Raw genomic sequence first — 17,170 nt, 5'->3', positions numbered from 1 at the left:
TCATGTGAAAAATGTCGTTCTGACTTTTTGACTATTTTAAGGTTAGGCTACAGGGCAACCCCTTAACCCGATCGTCTTTGTTTTAGGTTCAAATTGTAGCTGACTAAATTGTCCAGAGCCGTTTTTCTCAAATTTTTGATATCATTCTTCGTTTCCAAATTATCGAGCACCAAAATCAAAAATTCGGAAAAAATTGAATTTCATTTTCACTATTTCGACCATAACTTTTTCGTGAAATCGGACCCTATACTGGAGCGAACGAAAAGACATTCAAAAAACCTGTGCAGTGCCTCTTTTGACATCAAATGGGCCAACTCGTCACAAAATTAGATCTTACAATCGCGGCTGCGCAGTACTTACCACTTTTCTGTTTCTTACAGAGGTCTGTGTAACGTGCTTTGTGGATCCACTTAATAAAAAATCTGCCGCAGGGAAAGATAAAAATGCATATTTTATAGATTCAATGTAAAATCATATGTTTGTTACAGCGGCTACGAGGGTCAACACACGTGCATCACGTACGAAGCTGTTAACCAAGCCTACTTGGACGCACGGAAACGAATTTGTAAGTAAAACCTCTGTATAGATATTTCGAATTAGTTGAAATTTCCCCGCAGTCGAAATTGTCCCCCTGCACCTTAATATATAGGCACGTATTGGGCTAATTACCGCTCTAGGACGGTATCACGGTAAAGTAGCAAAATATGTACTCTATATAAAAGTACCTATTAAAAATAAAAGTTCGACAGGAAAACAGAAGCAGTAATAGGTATTTCGCTTTTCAGAGTACAACGATGCTGGCCTATGACAACTAAAAGGTTCTGGTACTGTTTACTCGTAGCGTAGTGATAGCTGATATTAAGAGTGCAGAGATAAAGTACCCCCTGCATATAGACTTCTATGCAGGGGGATGCTATATCTCTGCAGCTGACTGTACCTTTAAAGAATACCGTTAATTTATTTAAACTATTTTGTCCGCAGTGGTCGCTCAGCCTAAAGGCGACTGGAAACCAGAGGACTACGCCAGTGTGGGCGAGCTCATTCTTGACATTTCCATCAGTTTGGCGCGCACGTAAGTAGAGCGTTTTACTTTCTCATCAGCATACATATTTAGCTTCGTCTAGACCAGGAGTTCTCAAACGTTCTGTGATACGCGAAAGTATAACTTTCTTATACCAAACGAAATAAATAAAAAAAAACATTTTTCGTCGTGTGGTTCGCAGACGTCTGGGGTACGCTGGGTAAAAAGTTCGAGAAACGCTAGCCTAGGCAGTCTAGGTACAATGTACATATAATTAGCAATTGATAACTAATCAGATAACTTTTTGACGTGATGACGTCTTATAAATCGATGAACACCGGTAGCATGCACGAAAAAGTGTCACGTTGTGGACAGATCTCCATGGTAACGTTGTGGACAGATCTCCATGGTAACGTTAATTACATTCAATTAACTCCTTCTTTGTATTATACAAAATAATGATAATTCAGTGATAATAATTCAATTCAATTCATAAACAAAAGTATGCAATTTTTCATCAATGTTTTCTTATGACAGTTATGACGTTATCACGCAAAATTATCGTCCGTAAACCGACTTTACAGACAACCATATTTTTTCCTTGAGGGCTAGTTTTCTGCGTAAATATAGTAACTAAGAAGAAAATACAAGTAATAAATATTTGAAGCACGCTCCTGAAAATTAAAAAATAAATCCTTTGAAATTCGAACGAGTATACAAATGTAACTAGACGAAGTACTTAAGTATGTAGGTACATAAATGAATGAAGGCCTGCAATGCATCGATAAAACTACCATAAATTTTCGCCGTAATTACAGTATTGCAAACACCTTGCGTTGGTTCATTCGTTAGTTAATACGACGATGCAGGTCATAGTTGAGGTGACGTAAGTTCGTGACTTACCTAATGTCTAACGCGAGTCATGTGATTTGGGATGTTTTGATATGCTCGTCAAAAGCTTAGAAAGCTTATTTAAGTTACTTAACCTGTTTTTAATAGTTACAAGATGCATTCTCTTATTATGTTAGTATTAGCACGGTCTGTAAATAAACATTATGTAGTGAAAAACTTTAAATAATATAGTAGGTACGTGTTTTAGATTTTAGTTTTATATTTTAAGTTAGTTTTATAATCCAAAAATCACAGTACAATATTTTAGTTTTATATTTTAAGTTAGTTTTATAATCCAAAAATCACAGTACAATATTTTTAAGTTTAATGTAGTATTTTTAAATTGTAAAGTGTTTTATGATAGATTAAAGGCCTTTTTTATTTTTTTTTTATTAGCACGGTCTAGACGAAAGGGGTCACTCGCACCCGAGACGCTTACATCGCCGTCATCGGCATTGTTAGTAGCTCGGTACATGTCAAAGCCCGTCGGACCGCTGTTACTTTTTACATTGTTCAGTAGATGTTTTCAATAGGTACGTTATTATGAAATAAATTTTAAAATAAAGTCAAAATTAGCGCGACATGTTCGAACACATTGGTCATATATTACTCATATTACAGCGCATACTGCGACTGCGAAACCTATACGTATTTAATCTTAGTGTCAATATGATATGACCCACTATAATAAAAACACCACTGTCTACTCATATAGGAGGAAATAAGCTTACTAAAATTTGAAGCCTGAAATACATAGGATCAAAAATGTACAACCAATAATGAGTTTTTAGAAGTATGTACATATGTAGGTATAAAATATAAATGTACCTACCTATAGTTAGGATCTATTGTAGGTAGAAAGACTGTGGCCATAGCAAAATAATAGTGTATTTTAATCGTTTAACTCGTTTCACTATAATTAGCACAATCACCAAGCTTAGTCAGCTTAAAGATCAAGAAGACGGATAGCCCAGCGGTCACGGAACTGCAAATGACCTTAAATAAACGATTGGTCTTTATTCTTATGTGGATCAATTGAAAAAGCTCAATAAAACCGGCTTCGAAGGCCAATTCCTTCTCAAGTCTACCAAGCTTCTTTCATCCTGGACAGTCTACCTATTTAATTCATGACCGACACTGATCACGAAGCAAGATAATATAGATGTCTTTGCAGAAATGTAAAAAAAAAAACTAATCACAGTAATTACACAACTGTTTTTTTACGAGCAAGGGTTGAAATCATTCATAAAGCTACCTTGAAATTGGTTCATTCAACGATGCTACATGTCATCTGATTCCCACGGTAGATAATGACAGATTTGTTCAGACATACCCTTTAGCCATGTGATATGAGATCATTGTATTGTATCAACTAAGAATTTACATATGTTTTGTTATGATCGTTATCGGTATTGCGTAGGTAATGTAGGTATTAGTTATATAAATTGTCAGTCATGGTTGACAATTGAATGACTACCTGCAGAGAACTTTAATTGAGCGAATACTGAAAGCTCCAGCGCCTATACCATTTTACCCGGACCTGGGTCCTGGGTCACTGTTCCGTCGCCCACGAAAATGCTAAATCAAATCCTTGTTCTCCGTATCCACCTATCAACATGGGCCCTACCGCGGAAAACGAAAATCGAGACCTTTTTATTTGCCTCTCTATCACTCGAATATGCAAGAATGTTAGAGAAGCAAAATACGAAATTTCGATTTACGTTTTTCGCATTAGACCTTCAGTTCTTATCAATGGATCTAACTGCCTGGACTACTCTAGTTCGCTTGAGGCACTGCTCTTATTAAAGAGTGGCAATGACAGCCCTGACCACATGCCAAACCATACGTAATAGCGAACACAGCCTTACACTTTGAATGATAAAGCCACAAGTCGTGAGTCGAAATTAGTTTGCTAATAGACTGGGGGTCTATTCAGTAAAGTAAAGTAAAATAAATTTTTATTTGTAGAACACAGGTGATACAGTTTAGGTTCAGACCGACCTCTTTCGAGTCATACAAATCATACACAGTCAGTGACATGTAATTGTGACTGTTGTGAGCTTCGAGCAACACCGGCTTCCGACACATCGGAAGGGAGGGGCCCAAGCGATATCTCACCGTACAAATCTTTCTGCCATTTTTCGCGGGGGGAAAGGTGCACACAGTCGCACTTCTCACACACTTGCATACAAAATCCAATCTGTAATGACGACACAAATACATAGAAAATGACACACGTCAAAGACAAATCTTGCAAACCTCGATCTCTTTTTGTGTACGGACGAGTGACAAGTGTCACAACACGCACACTAACAAATTTTCGTTGAAGTATGTTATTGTATTCTGAGAGATGAGAAGTCGGATTTGTCGCTCGACCGATCCGCAATTTGTACTGAGCGAGCAAAATCGATAAATCCAACAATTACATGAGACTAAAATATAATAATTGTGTTTGAATGTAATTAAACGTATGATATGTTAAAATAAATATTACATGTGAAATGTAACACTTTCTTTTTGTAAATTTGATGTCCCCGACCTCTTTTTATAACAATAAACCGAGCAAACAGGCATTTTTGTGCAGCAGTGTTCACGCGCGCGTCTGGACTCGGTCTAGTGAAAAATCCAAGTGCAACTAGTTTTATTATCCGCGCTAGATTAGATTGACGCGCTAATCTTGTACCTCGGCAGAGGGGAAATAGTGCGAATGCCGCCTCCCTTCCGTGTTGCTCGAAGGTTGTGAGAGGTCAAAATTTGTATTAAAAGATGAAGCGACATCGAATATGTATGTAATTAGGAGTTAATTTAAATAGCTCTCCTAACATTTTGCCAAAAAATAGTCGTACATCGAGTAATTATTAACAACATCATAATCATGGCCATTGAGGGCCTTTATTCGATATTTTAAAGAGCTTTTTACTTATTACCTATGACGAATATCATTGTTGCGTTTATTGTAGGTGCTCGTACCTGTCTAAATATAAAATTAAACCATGGTTTGTCGGTGTAGCCAATATACCATTTACTCTAAATAATGCACTATTGTCCAGAACGTATTGAGACTTTAAATGCCGTACTGTAGGTGTAGATTCTCGATCTAAGTGTCATTGTAACATGTTTGCAAATTGGCCTTTGAAGTGAGCGGGGCTGTAAATGTCATCGCGATCGCCGCTGCGACGAAGACGGAAGCTAGGCTTCAGACGTGTAATGTAATGACGGTGTAATTAACCTTTTTATAATACCAAATCACTTACCAAATGCATTAAAAATAGAGCGATTAATCGCCGCCAGCTGACTTTATTATGAACATGATTGGTAACTTTGGTGTACCTATGCACAAATCGTTGAATAATTAGAAGCTAAATTTTAATTGGGAAAATTTAATATCTTAATACAACTATGTGTTAGACAATTCCAACACTAATGTATGCTATGTTCATTCGCTAAAAGTGTAGGGTAATAGGTAGGGGGAAACCGGGAGACTAGCGGCCCGATTCGAACTTTAAGATACGTCAATTAATAGATCTAGAAACGATATGGATTAGATATGTCAGTGTCAAATGTGACGTTTCTTCAAACAAAAACGTCATTTTTGACACTAACTCATCAGATGGGAGACTTGAACCATTTTATTAAAAAAGTGCCAAAATCATATTATTTATTTTATTAGCACTCCAATATCACCTAACGATATCTATAACTATATGGACATGAAACGCGCATGCTAAAAAAATATTTAGATTTTGACACTTTTCATAATGGTTCAAAACTCCCACTTGCGCAAATCTCCCGGATTCCCCCTATTTATAAACTAAAGCGAAAGCTAAAAGTCTCATTCAATCAAACAGCAGACCTCACATTGTTATTAATTTTCTATATTATGATTAAGGACGAGCGTTAAATTACACGATGTGTTGAGATTGATGGCCAAAGCTCTATAAGTCTTGCGCATAAAGAACCGTAATCTAGATTTCATGTGTACAGCGTGCGAGTGTATTCTTCCGAAGGCGCAAGCGTGTCACGACCTCAAGGTATGAGGTACTTTGCCTAACCTCAGAAATGAGGAATGCGGCCTACCCTATTGATTTGAATTTACTGGTTCCTTAATCACCGGAAATCCTAGTTAATGCCGTTAAGTATGTTTGTATTTAGAAGTTACGGTATATTTATTGGTTTTTTATTTAATCTTATGGTATTCATAACTAGGCAATCAGTAGACAGCTCTGTGGTTATTTAACCCAGCTACTTCATCATTCTAAAATAAAGATGATTTAAGCTAACGAACTTCGTTAACTTTAATTTTTGCACGTTCTATGTACCTATGCATCTTTGTAACTATAGAAACAGCATGTTAAATTTGTAACAATATTTTACACAGTCTTGTAACAAAAATGTAAGAAACCTGTACCTTTGTAAGAAATACGTAACGATAATCAAATACCTACTTAACCTTAATTCAAAATAACAAACGATGGTAATGTGTCTGACAACAGGTACCTAATGTTAGATTACTAAATAAGTAAGGTCGAGGTTCAAAATTACAAAAATAGAAAGCATGTAAATGTTTTTGTTTTATTTTAGTGTAAACATTGAAATTATTAGACCATGCATCGCCTAGACAAGGTCAATACAGCAATAGAACTGAACTCACTGATATCATTGGTACTTACTTAAATCTACAATTAGCGTAGCGTGTCATCTCGAAGGTTACCTACTAGGTACTATTGTATTGTATTGTAGTTCGGGCGATTTTCCGCAACTCGACGTCTTGCGCCTATTTTGCGTGATAGGGGGTGGACTAGTCTTGCCAGCCCAGCTCCTCGAGGAATCCTATCAGACCTTTGATGTTGAGTAGGACCTCGGGGAGGTCACTCGGGGATCCGAGATGTTTTGCCCTGTATGGGGCCAATCCGCTGCATTCCAACACCACGTGAGAGGCTGTTTCTTCTTCCTCCATGCATCCACGGCATAGGGGACTGTCTGTGACACCTGTTATAAAAAGATGTTTGTTAAAAAGTCCATGACCTGTTATGACACTGGTTACCATACTCAGTCGAACCTTTCCTAGTTGAAGGAGCGCCCTTGTGAGCTTACCGTTCATGCTCGGCATGGCTTGCTTGGCCTGTCTGCATCCAGTTTGGTTTAGCCAGTGTTCTGTGTGTAGTTTCCCTGTACGTGCCAGCAGCATTGAGCGTACCTTACTAAACGGTATCGGGAGGATCGGTTCCGGGCCAATCGCCCCCGCACCCGATCCTTGTCTGGCGAGCTCGTCCGCGGCGTCGTTACCTCGGGATCCACTGTGTCCTTTGATCCATTGTAAGGTGATCTTATTGTTCTGACATACCTCCATTAGTCGTTCGTGGCATTCGTGTATAAGTTTGGATGTGACTATATGGCTTTTTAGGGCCATTAAGACTGCTCTACTGTCGGAGAGTATGCGGATGGAGGATCCTACTACCTTCCTTGCAGTGATGGCAGCCGCCGCGTTAATGATGCCCATGCACTCAGCCTGGAATACCGAGTTATGGGCTCCTAGCGGAGTGGTGATTGACATGTTCAGGTCTTCTGAAAAGGTTCCAGAGCCTGATCCGCTGTCTGTTTTGGACCCATCAGTGAAGATTCTCAGCTCCCGGGGATTGAGTCCTTCATAGTTGTCGTCCTCAAATAATTGTATTTTGTACCTTTTGTCAAAGATGGCTTGTTTGTGAATTCGATCCGTGCCCGCCATGAGCACTGGAAATTCGCTGTATACTTTTTCCAGGCATGCTGTGTGAAGAGCTCCTGTGGTGTTAGACCATATATTGAGGGTTCGTAACCTTACCGCTGAGAGACTGGCCTCTTGTTGTATGTGTAGGTGCAGCGGTGAAAGGTTTAGCATGACCTCCATGGCTGCAGTCGGAGTGGACCTCGTGCAGCCAGTGGTGGCCGAGCATGCGAGCCTCTGGAGTCTTTGTAGCTTGTCTCGTACGTTGCCTAGGTTTGTTCTTGGCCACCAAACCAGAGCACCGTAACAGAGTAGGGGGCGGATTATAGTCTTATAGAGCCAAAGGGTAATTTTCGGGTTGAGTCCCCACCTCCTACCAATCATCCTTCTGCACTGCCAGAAGACTACTCCCGCCTTGTCTATGCGTTTGTTGATGTGATTGTTCCAGTTGAGTTTACTGTCGAGCGTTAGCCCTAAGTACTTAACTTCATCGGTCAGCTGTAGCTCAGTCTGGAAAAGTGTTGGTCTGGTAAAGTTGCCAAGTGCCCTTTTATTGGTGAACATTACCATTTCTGTTTTGGTGGGGTTAACTGATAGGTCAAAATCTCTACACCAGCGTTCTACGATCCGAAGAGCTGCCTGGGTGAGGTCGCATACTGTACTGGCAAATTTACCCGATATTAATATTGCCAGATCATCAGCGTAGCCTATTGTGTAGAAGTGTTCCTCGTTCAGTTTGGTTATGAGGTTGTTGACTACTAGGTTCCACAACAGAGGTGACAGAACTCCCCCTTGAGGGCATCCTCGCACCGCCGCTACGGCCTGCGGTTCACCTACATACCTTATTGTCCTTTGATTTAGCATGTTCATGATCCACTTTACTAGTCCGGGTTCAGCGCCGTGGCTTTCCAAGGCGTTCCCTATACTGGAAAAGTGAGTCTTGTCAAAAGCGCCCTCTATGTCAATGAAAGTGCCGAGGCACATTTCTTTGCCGTGGATGGCCCTCTCAATGCGGCTTACAACCATGTGTAGAGCCGACTCCGTAGATTTACCTGAGCTGTACGCGTGCTGGTTGTTGTGCATCGGTATGTTCTTTAGCGCTCGGTCCCTCAGGTCCCTGTCGCACAGTTTTTCCAAGGTCTTCAGCAGGAATGATGTGAGACTGATGGGCCTAAAGGATTTGGCAGCTGTGTAGTCGTTCTTACCTGGTTTAGGTATGAATACCACATTTACATCTCTCCATCTCCTGGGCACGTACCCCCAGGCTAGGCAGGCTGCCATGATGTCGGTCAGGGTTTCCTGGATGAGTCCTAGACCCCACTGTAGGAGAGCGGGGAAGATCCCATCCGGACCAGCCGCCTTGAAGGGATGGAAGCTGTCTATGGCCCACCTGAGTTTCTCAGCGGTGACGACTCTGTGCGCCATTTGCCAGTTGTTGTCCGTTGTACTGTATTCCTCGTCCTGCTGATCTGCATCGGCGAGACTTACGCATCCTGGAAAGTGAGTTACCAGGAGAAGGCGTTGGGTCTCTGCAGGGCTAGATGTGTATGTGCCATCGGGTTTACGCAGTGAGCCCAATTGTGATGTGGGCTTGTGCGCTAAGGTTTTCCTTACCCGGTTGGCGTGGTCAAGTGTTTCAATGCTGCTGCAGAAGTTCCTCCATGACAGGGATCTCCAGTACCGCAATCTCTTTTTGTACCTGGCCTTGGCTTCGTAGTAGTTATCCCAGTCCACCTCAGCCGTTGTGTTCATGGCCCTGTTGAAGAGTCTTCTGGTTTTCCCCCGGAGTCTCTCCAGTTCTGGGCCCCACCACTGGTGACCCTTTATGGCAGTCTTTGCCGGTGGTTTTAAGGGGCACGCCTTGTGGTAGCTGTCTACGAGGGTATCAGTTAAGATATTTACCTGCTGTTCTATCTGAGCCGGTTCCCGAAGGTCATCCCTCGGTGGAAGCCGGTCAAGGCTTTCCCCTAGGACCTTCCTAAAAGTGGCTCGGTCCGTTTTCCTGGGATTCCTCCGGGCGGTTGGTGTGTCTCTAGATGCTAGTAGATTGAAGCGAATCCATCTATGGTCTGAGCAGGAGGCCTCCTGGGAGACTTGCCATCCCATAATTAGTTCACTGACCTCCTCCGAAGCCAGAGTCAGGTCGATAATCGTCCTGCATCGTTTGTTTACAAATGTTGGTTCAGCGCCTATATTTAGAATGTTTAGATTAGTAGTCACAAGATATTCAACAAGTGTCTTACCTCTGTTGTTGCTGGTCTCCATTCCCCACAGTGGGTGGTGTGCGTTGGAGTCGGCCCCGATGATTATTGCGAGGCCTGATCTCTCGCAGTGGCTGACCAGTCGTTGTAGTTCGGCAGGCGGTGGCTCGTCCTCTCCGGGCATGTACGCCGAGGCGAGGACTAGGTCGCGACAGCCTGTTGGCAGTGGAACTTGTAGTTTAATCGCACACAGGTCTCTGGAACAGAATTCAGTGAGCGGTTGTGCAATAATATTGTTAGTAGTTAGGATACATGCCCTAGGGACGGCATGTACCGTGGAGTAGTAGAGCTTACCTTTCGTGTCGGACAGCCCGCGTATGTATCCATTGCCCGCCCATGGTTCTTGTAGGAGGGCAACGGCTGTTGGCAAACCTACCAGGCAGCGTCTGAGTTGGGCCGTAGCGGCCACGCTGTGCTGGAGGTTTGCTTGGATGACACTAGTTGGTGTCCATGTTGTCGGTGGTGGGGGCGGCATCTTGCATCTCCCCTCCCTCCTTGAACATGTCGGCCAACCCCGACACTATCCAAGCCGACAAGTCCTCACCCTCGGATGATGACCCGGCTGGTCCCTCACCAGTGCCAAGGAGCTCATCCTCCGAGAGTTCGGGTATCGTCGGCTTGGGTAGAGGCAGGGGGGCAACTTTCTCCCCGGAGACAGACTTGCTCTGCTCGGAGGTGCCCGCGGCCTGTTCGTTGGGGACCTGTACTCCCGTTACCCTTAGGGTGGAACCTTGCAGGGTGGGAGGCTGGTCCAGGTATTTGCCTCCGGGACCCCTGAACCTGAGGTAGACATTGCCCACCCCACAGTTCAGGGATCTCCCCCTCTCCATGAAGGCGGGGACGAGGTCTTCGGGGATTGTGAACTCGACAAACCACCCCTGGTCTTGCCGTAGTATTTGTATAATGGACCAAGACCCGACCTTGGCCCATTCGTTCTGGTACCTTAGTCCGTCAGCTGCCTGACGGACGTCTTCCCAGGACGAGTTATTAATGTTGGGTATTAGGAGCCCGCACTTAATTCTCCTTGCCATCTCCGACTGGCGAACCGCCTTAAGGGAGATGTCTGGCAGGGTTAGGGCCTGGACACATCGCTGAGACCAGGCGGCCGAGTATTCGTCTTCTGCGAAGACCCTCAGCTGCCCCTCAGCGAAGATGGGCTTGCCCTTGAATTTGGGTGGCCTGGCTCCTACGAGGTTTCTCCTCGCCTCCTCCACGATTGCTTGGTGCAACCCGCGGAGGATGGCGTTGGAGTGGTCAGCGGTGATCTTCCCCGACTTCGCGTCAGTAATGACGATCGTCAGGTCAGATGCCGCTGCTTGTGTACTAGGTACTAATACGAGTTTTGCATCCGTGTGATTGGCGTATGTAGGGCACGTCAAACAAACTTACGACTTGTCTATTGTTGGTAAATCCTGTCACACAGCTTCTGTATGCTCGAATTGTTCTACTTTAATATCCAAAGACGTAATGAGTCATTTGAATTAGTCTGAAGACAGCTGATACCACAGAGGCTTATTCAATGTGACTTAGGTATATTGAATTAACGAACACTAATCATACCTACTTAATGTCGTAGGTATTAATGTTTTAAAACTACCGAAGTGCGCATCGAATCGACAAGGTCAAGGAATTTACGACGTTGATAGGATAATGACAGCGCTGCTTTCCTCTACCTACCACATTAAAGGGGGGAACTACGAGTAGTTTAGGTAGATAAGATATCACATTTTCAAAGTAATCAATATTTTGTCGATTTCCGAATATCTCTTTAAAAAAAATATTAAATTTTAGTCCTAAGGCACCCCAGCCCCACACTAGCATCTTCCGAGCGTCGGCGTCTAATCAATTCTATGGCTGCTGCTCGACGCAACGTTGGCGCAACTGCGCAGCGACGCCATTTTCCATAGCGCTGACCAGACGCCAACGCTTAAAACTACACTAGCGAGTGTGGGGTGGTCACAACAGCAGCTAAAAGCAATTTTTACAACTATTTTTGTACGAGTATGGGCGTTCCAAATTAATGATATCCTCGCTAGTGCTGACGTCTTCATTTATATGCTCAACCTTGAACAGCGTACCAAATATTTGTCTCTGGCCTCGATATAATATGCATTGATAAATTAATTATTATTAGAAGTCGTGTATTGAAACTCATTACCATAAATATATATGGCTGTAACTGTTATAGTTACTGTAAATTTCAAAGCCAAACAAAACACATTAAATACAAATTCCAAACTGAATTGACGACTTTAGGTTAACTAACTTGCATATAATATTTAATTTTTAACAAGCAGAAACGTCTGCGAACGATGCTATTAAGCATATAATAAATTTAAAAGTGGAAAAATTGAGGTGAGTCACTTGGGTGAGACTTGAACTCGCGGCCTCTGGATAATAGTTTCAGCCGTGAGCATTTCAGAAATAGGTATTGATACCTACCTCAGGATCATGACATAGTTTTAAGTAAGTAAGTACACACTTTATTGTACGGAAGAGAGGAATACAGGTACATCAGATAGAACATAAATTTATAGTACAAGGGCGAACTTATCCCTAAGAGGGATCTCTTCCAGTTAACCTACCTGTAGGTTAACTACAACTACCTAAGGAGTAATTAAAAGCTATACCTAGAGTTTTTAACATTTTTTGTTTAGCAGCTTACACCACAATAGTTGTTCTAAATTTGTTATTGCTCATTCTTGAAGATAACGGCAAATATATCATCTGATTTATGATACCTACTCCTTTCGGGGTTCCTGTTGTGCAATATTTACTACATCGGGTTCAAACACTGACAGTACCTCGCGTAAGAAATATTATTACTGCTAGGGCTGGACATGTTGAAATAGGTTTACTAACGAATGGGCCAAAAACGTTTCCCAAAGTATCACATCCCAAACTATATTTCCCAAATTATCATTTCCCAAAAAAATGTTTGGCAAAACAACTTATCGCAATTTTTCAGTTAGCAATAGTCTTTTTTGGCAAGTTATTGTTTAGCAAATAATTACTTGGACAAGTTTCATTTTACCAAGTATTATTTAGTCAAATGTATCATTAAGCATAACAGATTGCATGGCATACAATTTACATACCAATGGATATTTATTTTTGCTTTTATTTGAAGTACTTAATCCCGACCTTGGTTTTTTATCATTTTGGTTATGTTTTACGCATACGGATGTGATTAGTTGAACCATAAACATTATAATTTTTAAGAAAAAAATCGATTTCTATGGGGGCCGGTAAAAGATTATTGTAGATGGTGCACTATGTAGAAGAGGAGGTAAAACCACCCACTTTTCTAGTAGCATTTCGTTTCTGTAAGGGTCGTAGTTCTAGCCTAACCTAACCCACTTCTCTGATAGCAGTTCGGTTCTGTGAGGATCGCAATTCTAACCTAATCAAACCCACTTTTCTAGTTGCAATTCGTTTCTGTAAGGCTCGCAGTTCTAACCTAATCTAACCCACTTTTGTTCGGTTCTGTGAGGATCGCAGTTCAAACTTAACCTAACCCACTTAACGGCTTTTTTGGAATATAATATTAGCCAATAAAAAACGTTTGCTAAATATTTTTTTGTCCTAACAACATTTGACAAAGTAAAATCATGCCAAGTGATAATTTGACCAAATAAATTATATGCGAAGTGTAACTTTGCCAAAGGTTCCTTTGGGAAATGAAACTACTGCGATAAATTTATTGGGAAGTGAAATTTGGCGAAAGGTATTTGGCCCAAACGAAAGTACACCGTTGAAATATCTAGTTAATCACACTACCATAGGCTGGATAATTAAAAGTCTATTACATCCAATACAAATTCTTAAAGCCCATTTAACAACCCCCTAAACAGTCTCTAGCACCTTTTAAAATGGTACCTACTTGAAAGTAGTTAATTACAACACTTTATACAAAGCCATTTTATACATATTATAATTAAAGGAAGCGGTAATCTTCAGCATCAGTTGAACATTTAAATTAAATCATAGTTAATTAAATGTGTATTCCTTTAAATACTTTTACGCGTAATTTCAATGTTACATTTTAATTATTATGTAGTTTCTTATAATTTTTTTTATTACTGCGAATTGAAGTAAACGGCAAACCTTGGCACTTGGCATTTGAAATAGGTATCGAATACGCAATGACGCTACTTTGTAAATTAGATCTTTCAATGATGTTATTAGATGCCGAGGATATCTAATGGTTACATTATTGGTTACGTTTAGGTACGTTACGTCTTCACACTATAAAGTACAAGATTTTCTGCACTAATACGGCAATATTGATTTAAAGATTTTAAAGCATCCATTACATTATTTTCAGTAGACTTAGGTATTTATTTCTTAGAGTATCTAGAATGATAACAAATCTGAATGTTTTATGGATGAACACATCCGAAATTTAAGACTATAACACAGGGACAGTTTTATAACAGTTAAATAAATTGTTTATTAAACTAACTTTTCTAGTCGGGTTACTTTTTATTCTCAATTTCCATTTTCTCTGCGAAAAACTCAATAAATCTATGCAATAAGCCCAAAAACATTTACTGTACCTACTTGGGTAGGTCATATATTTACAAACTTAGTATTAAATTAATTGGGACTCTAGACGACGCTAGATAGCAATGTTGGGAATAGTTCCTCAAAAATATATGTATATCTCTTCTTCTATGCAATCAGAGAGATTTTTTGTGTAAACATTTTCAAAATAATTATCTAACTTAATTTGTTATTTCCAGATACGGCCTTACATACGAAGAGATCGAAAAAGGCCTGCCTCTCATCGATACGTCGAGAACGCTCATTCGAGAAGTGTGCCCGCCGGTGTTCTCCCACGTAGAGTGCCGCGCCGGCAAATACCGGCGCCTGGATGGACTCTGCAACAACTTGGAGCACCCCACGTGGGGCTCCACCAATGCGCCTTTCCAGAGGTGAGTGCATGAGATTAGAGGCTAATTACTTACGAAGAGATAGAGAAGAAACTGCCCATTGGGGCACTGGTCCAGGAGGAGTACCTACCCGCAAATATCTTCTCACGTCTCTGAGCCGCGTCAGTAAGTACATAATGTACCTACATACGTACAGGACATACGACGGATGAAAACAATTTACAATGAAAAAACAATGAGCTTTGAAACAAACATATGAGCATCTCAGAAGAGGCACTAAGTTCCTCGGCTGTCTTGCGCGGGTTACAGGTAGAATCACGGATAAAATATAGGACAGCGGAGGCACTAAATCGCCTTTAAATAAACTGTAATATTATCACATTTAGAGCTATTGCTGTCTTTACAAAGAAGCAGTGAAGAGGCTCCTCCTAGATATGACCATTGATCAGAGAAGCTCATGATGTAGTTCTCCAGTGTACTCTTACGTAAAGCGTACAACTGTATCAATTTTTTTACAGACTAATCGGCCCGCTGTTCTCCGACGGTATCAACTCTCCTCGTATTTCGCACACTGGTCGCGATCTGCCACTGTCTCGGGTGGTCTCACGGACCATGCACCCTGATGAAGGCTTCCACGACCATGCTGGGACCGTCATGGTCATCGCCTGGGGCCAGTTCATGGATCACGACTACACGCTCACTGGAACGCCTTTAGGTGAGTCTTATTTCTTTCATATCATCCCCCTTTAAGCGTCAGCAGAACTGACAAAACTAACTCTTTTCGTGACTCTCACACGAGTCCCACGAGTCACGATTTTTGCTCTGACCCTGAAAAACTTCCCCGGGGGCTTTTTCGATACCTAGTTTTGGACCCTCATGGCCATCGATTGCCTGAGGCTAGTTTATGCAACAAGACAACATTTTTACCGGCACTCAGTTATCAAGCGGAATTCTACGTAGGCATCTACCTAATTAATCATAATCATTCATCACACTAACTTATTAAAAATAATACTTATTATTCATGTGTCCAACGTCATTTGACTAATGAAATCAATAAGTTATCTCATGCTACGATCGTTGCGGTTGCGCATTTTGTGCATATTTATCTTTTTTCGGTTATTTACGCATTTGTCCTAATACGCATGTTATACCTAAATATTAAAAAGTCTCATTAATTACACCGATATTTCACCTTTCTCACTGACGAATCATATTTACCTAATTATTGAATTAGTTAGTTAAACAAATACAAACTACAAATTGCGTCTAGGAGGTACCTAATAAATTCGTCACAATAACTTACAGCAGTTCTTTGCCAAACCTCACAGATCCCCGTAACCGTAACGACCCCGAGGAGTGCTGCAAGCGACCCCCGCACCTGAAGCACCCGTACTGCAACGAGATCCTCATCCCTGATGACGACTACTTCTACCGCCTGTTCGGTGTCAAGTGCATCGACTTCGTGAGGGCTTTCCCGTCCCCGAGACCTGGCTGCCGTCTGGGTAAGAACTTAACCAAATATAACCTCTTGCAATGTTCCTAGCAAGCTCTGCAATTAAGCGGCCACCGGATCTGAAGTACAAATACTGCATCTGCGTCCACATTAACAAGAACGACTGACCGGTTTTTAAGTGCTTCCATAGGGCCTTCCCGTTTACAAGGTAATAAAATAAGCTAGACCCATAAGCATTAAGGTTGACTCACGCTAGACCGGACCGGGGCCGCGCCGGAGCTTCCGGCGCGTTGTTTTCTATGGAAAGCACTACGTGATCACTGATCAGCCATCATAGAAAATGACATGTCGGACGCCTCGGCCCGGGCACGACCCGCGGTCTAGCGTGAGTCATCCTTTAATGACTTACCTTCAGTTAAAGTTTTTGTATATGTATGGCCTAAAGATTAATTAATTATCTACTATAAAATATATTATAAACAGGACAATCAATAAAACGATTAAAAATATTTACTTAATTACTTACAAAAATTTGTAATTTGGTCCGAAATAATTACGATCTTTTAAATCTCCGGATGTTTCATATCTTACCAAAAATCTTGAACCATAAACGATATTGTACTAATGTTTAAGGCCAATTACCACCATCAATTACAAAGTGTCGCAACATTGCAATAGTAAATTTATTTCGTCAGACTACTTAGGAGACTCAACCGACCGGTCGACAAAGGTCAGTAATGTTTTCCACTTCATGATCGCGGTGTCAACATTCATCATCCCACGTTGAATATCATAATTACTTATCTCCGGTACTGAGCTGTGTAATTAATACCTATTTCAAGAGCATGCGAGCGAGCTCGAGATGGGGCATGCCATGCGTTTCCGATGCATTTGCTACAACTTACGGACATAAAGTCATCGCCGTCATCGGTATGTTTAGTG

General features: G+C 41.4%; 1 protein-coding gene across 1 annotated transcript in view; it reads left to right on the top strand.

Annotated features, from left to right (window-relative positions):
* The window catches only part of LOC134805990 (peroxidase), a 58,904-nt gene that overhangs the window by 36,255 nt on the left and 5,479 nt on the right, over positions 1-17,170 (top strand). Inside the window, exons 3-7 of the mRNA XM_063779169.1 lie at positions 489-565; positions 982-1,072; positions 14,623-14,814; positions 15,291-15,487; positions 16,104-16,277. Of these exons, the coding sequence (XP_063635239.1) occupies positions 489-565; positions 982-1,072; positions 14,623-14,814; positions 15,291-15,487; positions 16,104-16,277 (731 nt within the window). The remainder of the gene's footprint in view (positions 1-488; positions 566-981; positions 1,073-14,622; positions 14,815-15,290; positions 15,488-16,103; positions 16,278-17,170) is intronic.

The sequence above is a fragment of the Cydia splendana genome, chromosome 2 (genome assembly GCF_910591565.1).
Source record: "Cydia splendana chromosome 2, ilCydSple1.2, whole genome shotgun sequence".
In the NCBI taxonomy this organism is placed as follows: domain Eukaryota; kingdom Metazoa; phylum Arthropoda; class Insecta; order Lepidoptera; family Tortricidae; genus Cydia; species Cydia splendana.
Note: the sequence above shows the minus strand (reverse complement) of the source record. Positions and strands in the feature narration are given on the sequence as shown.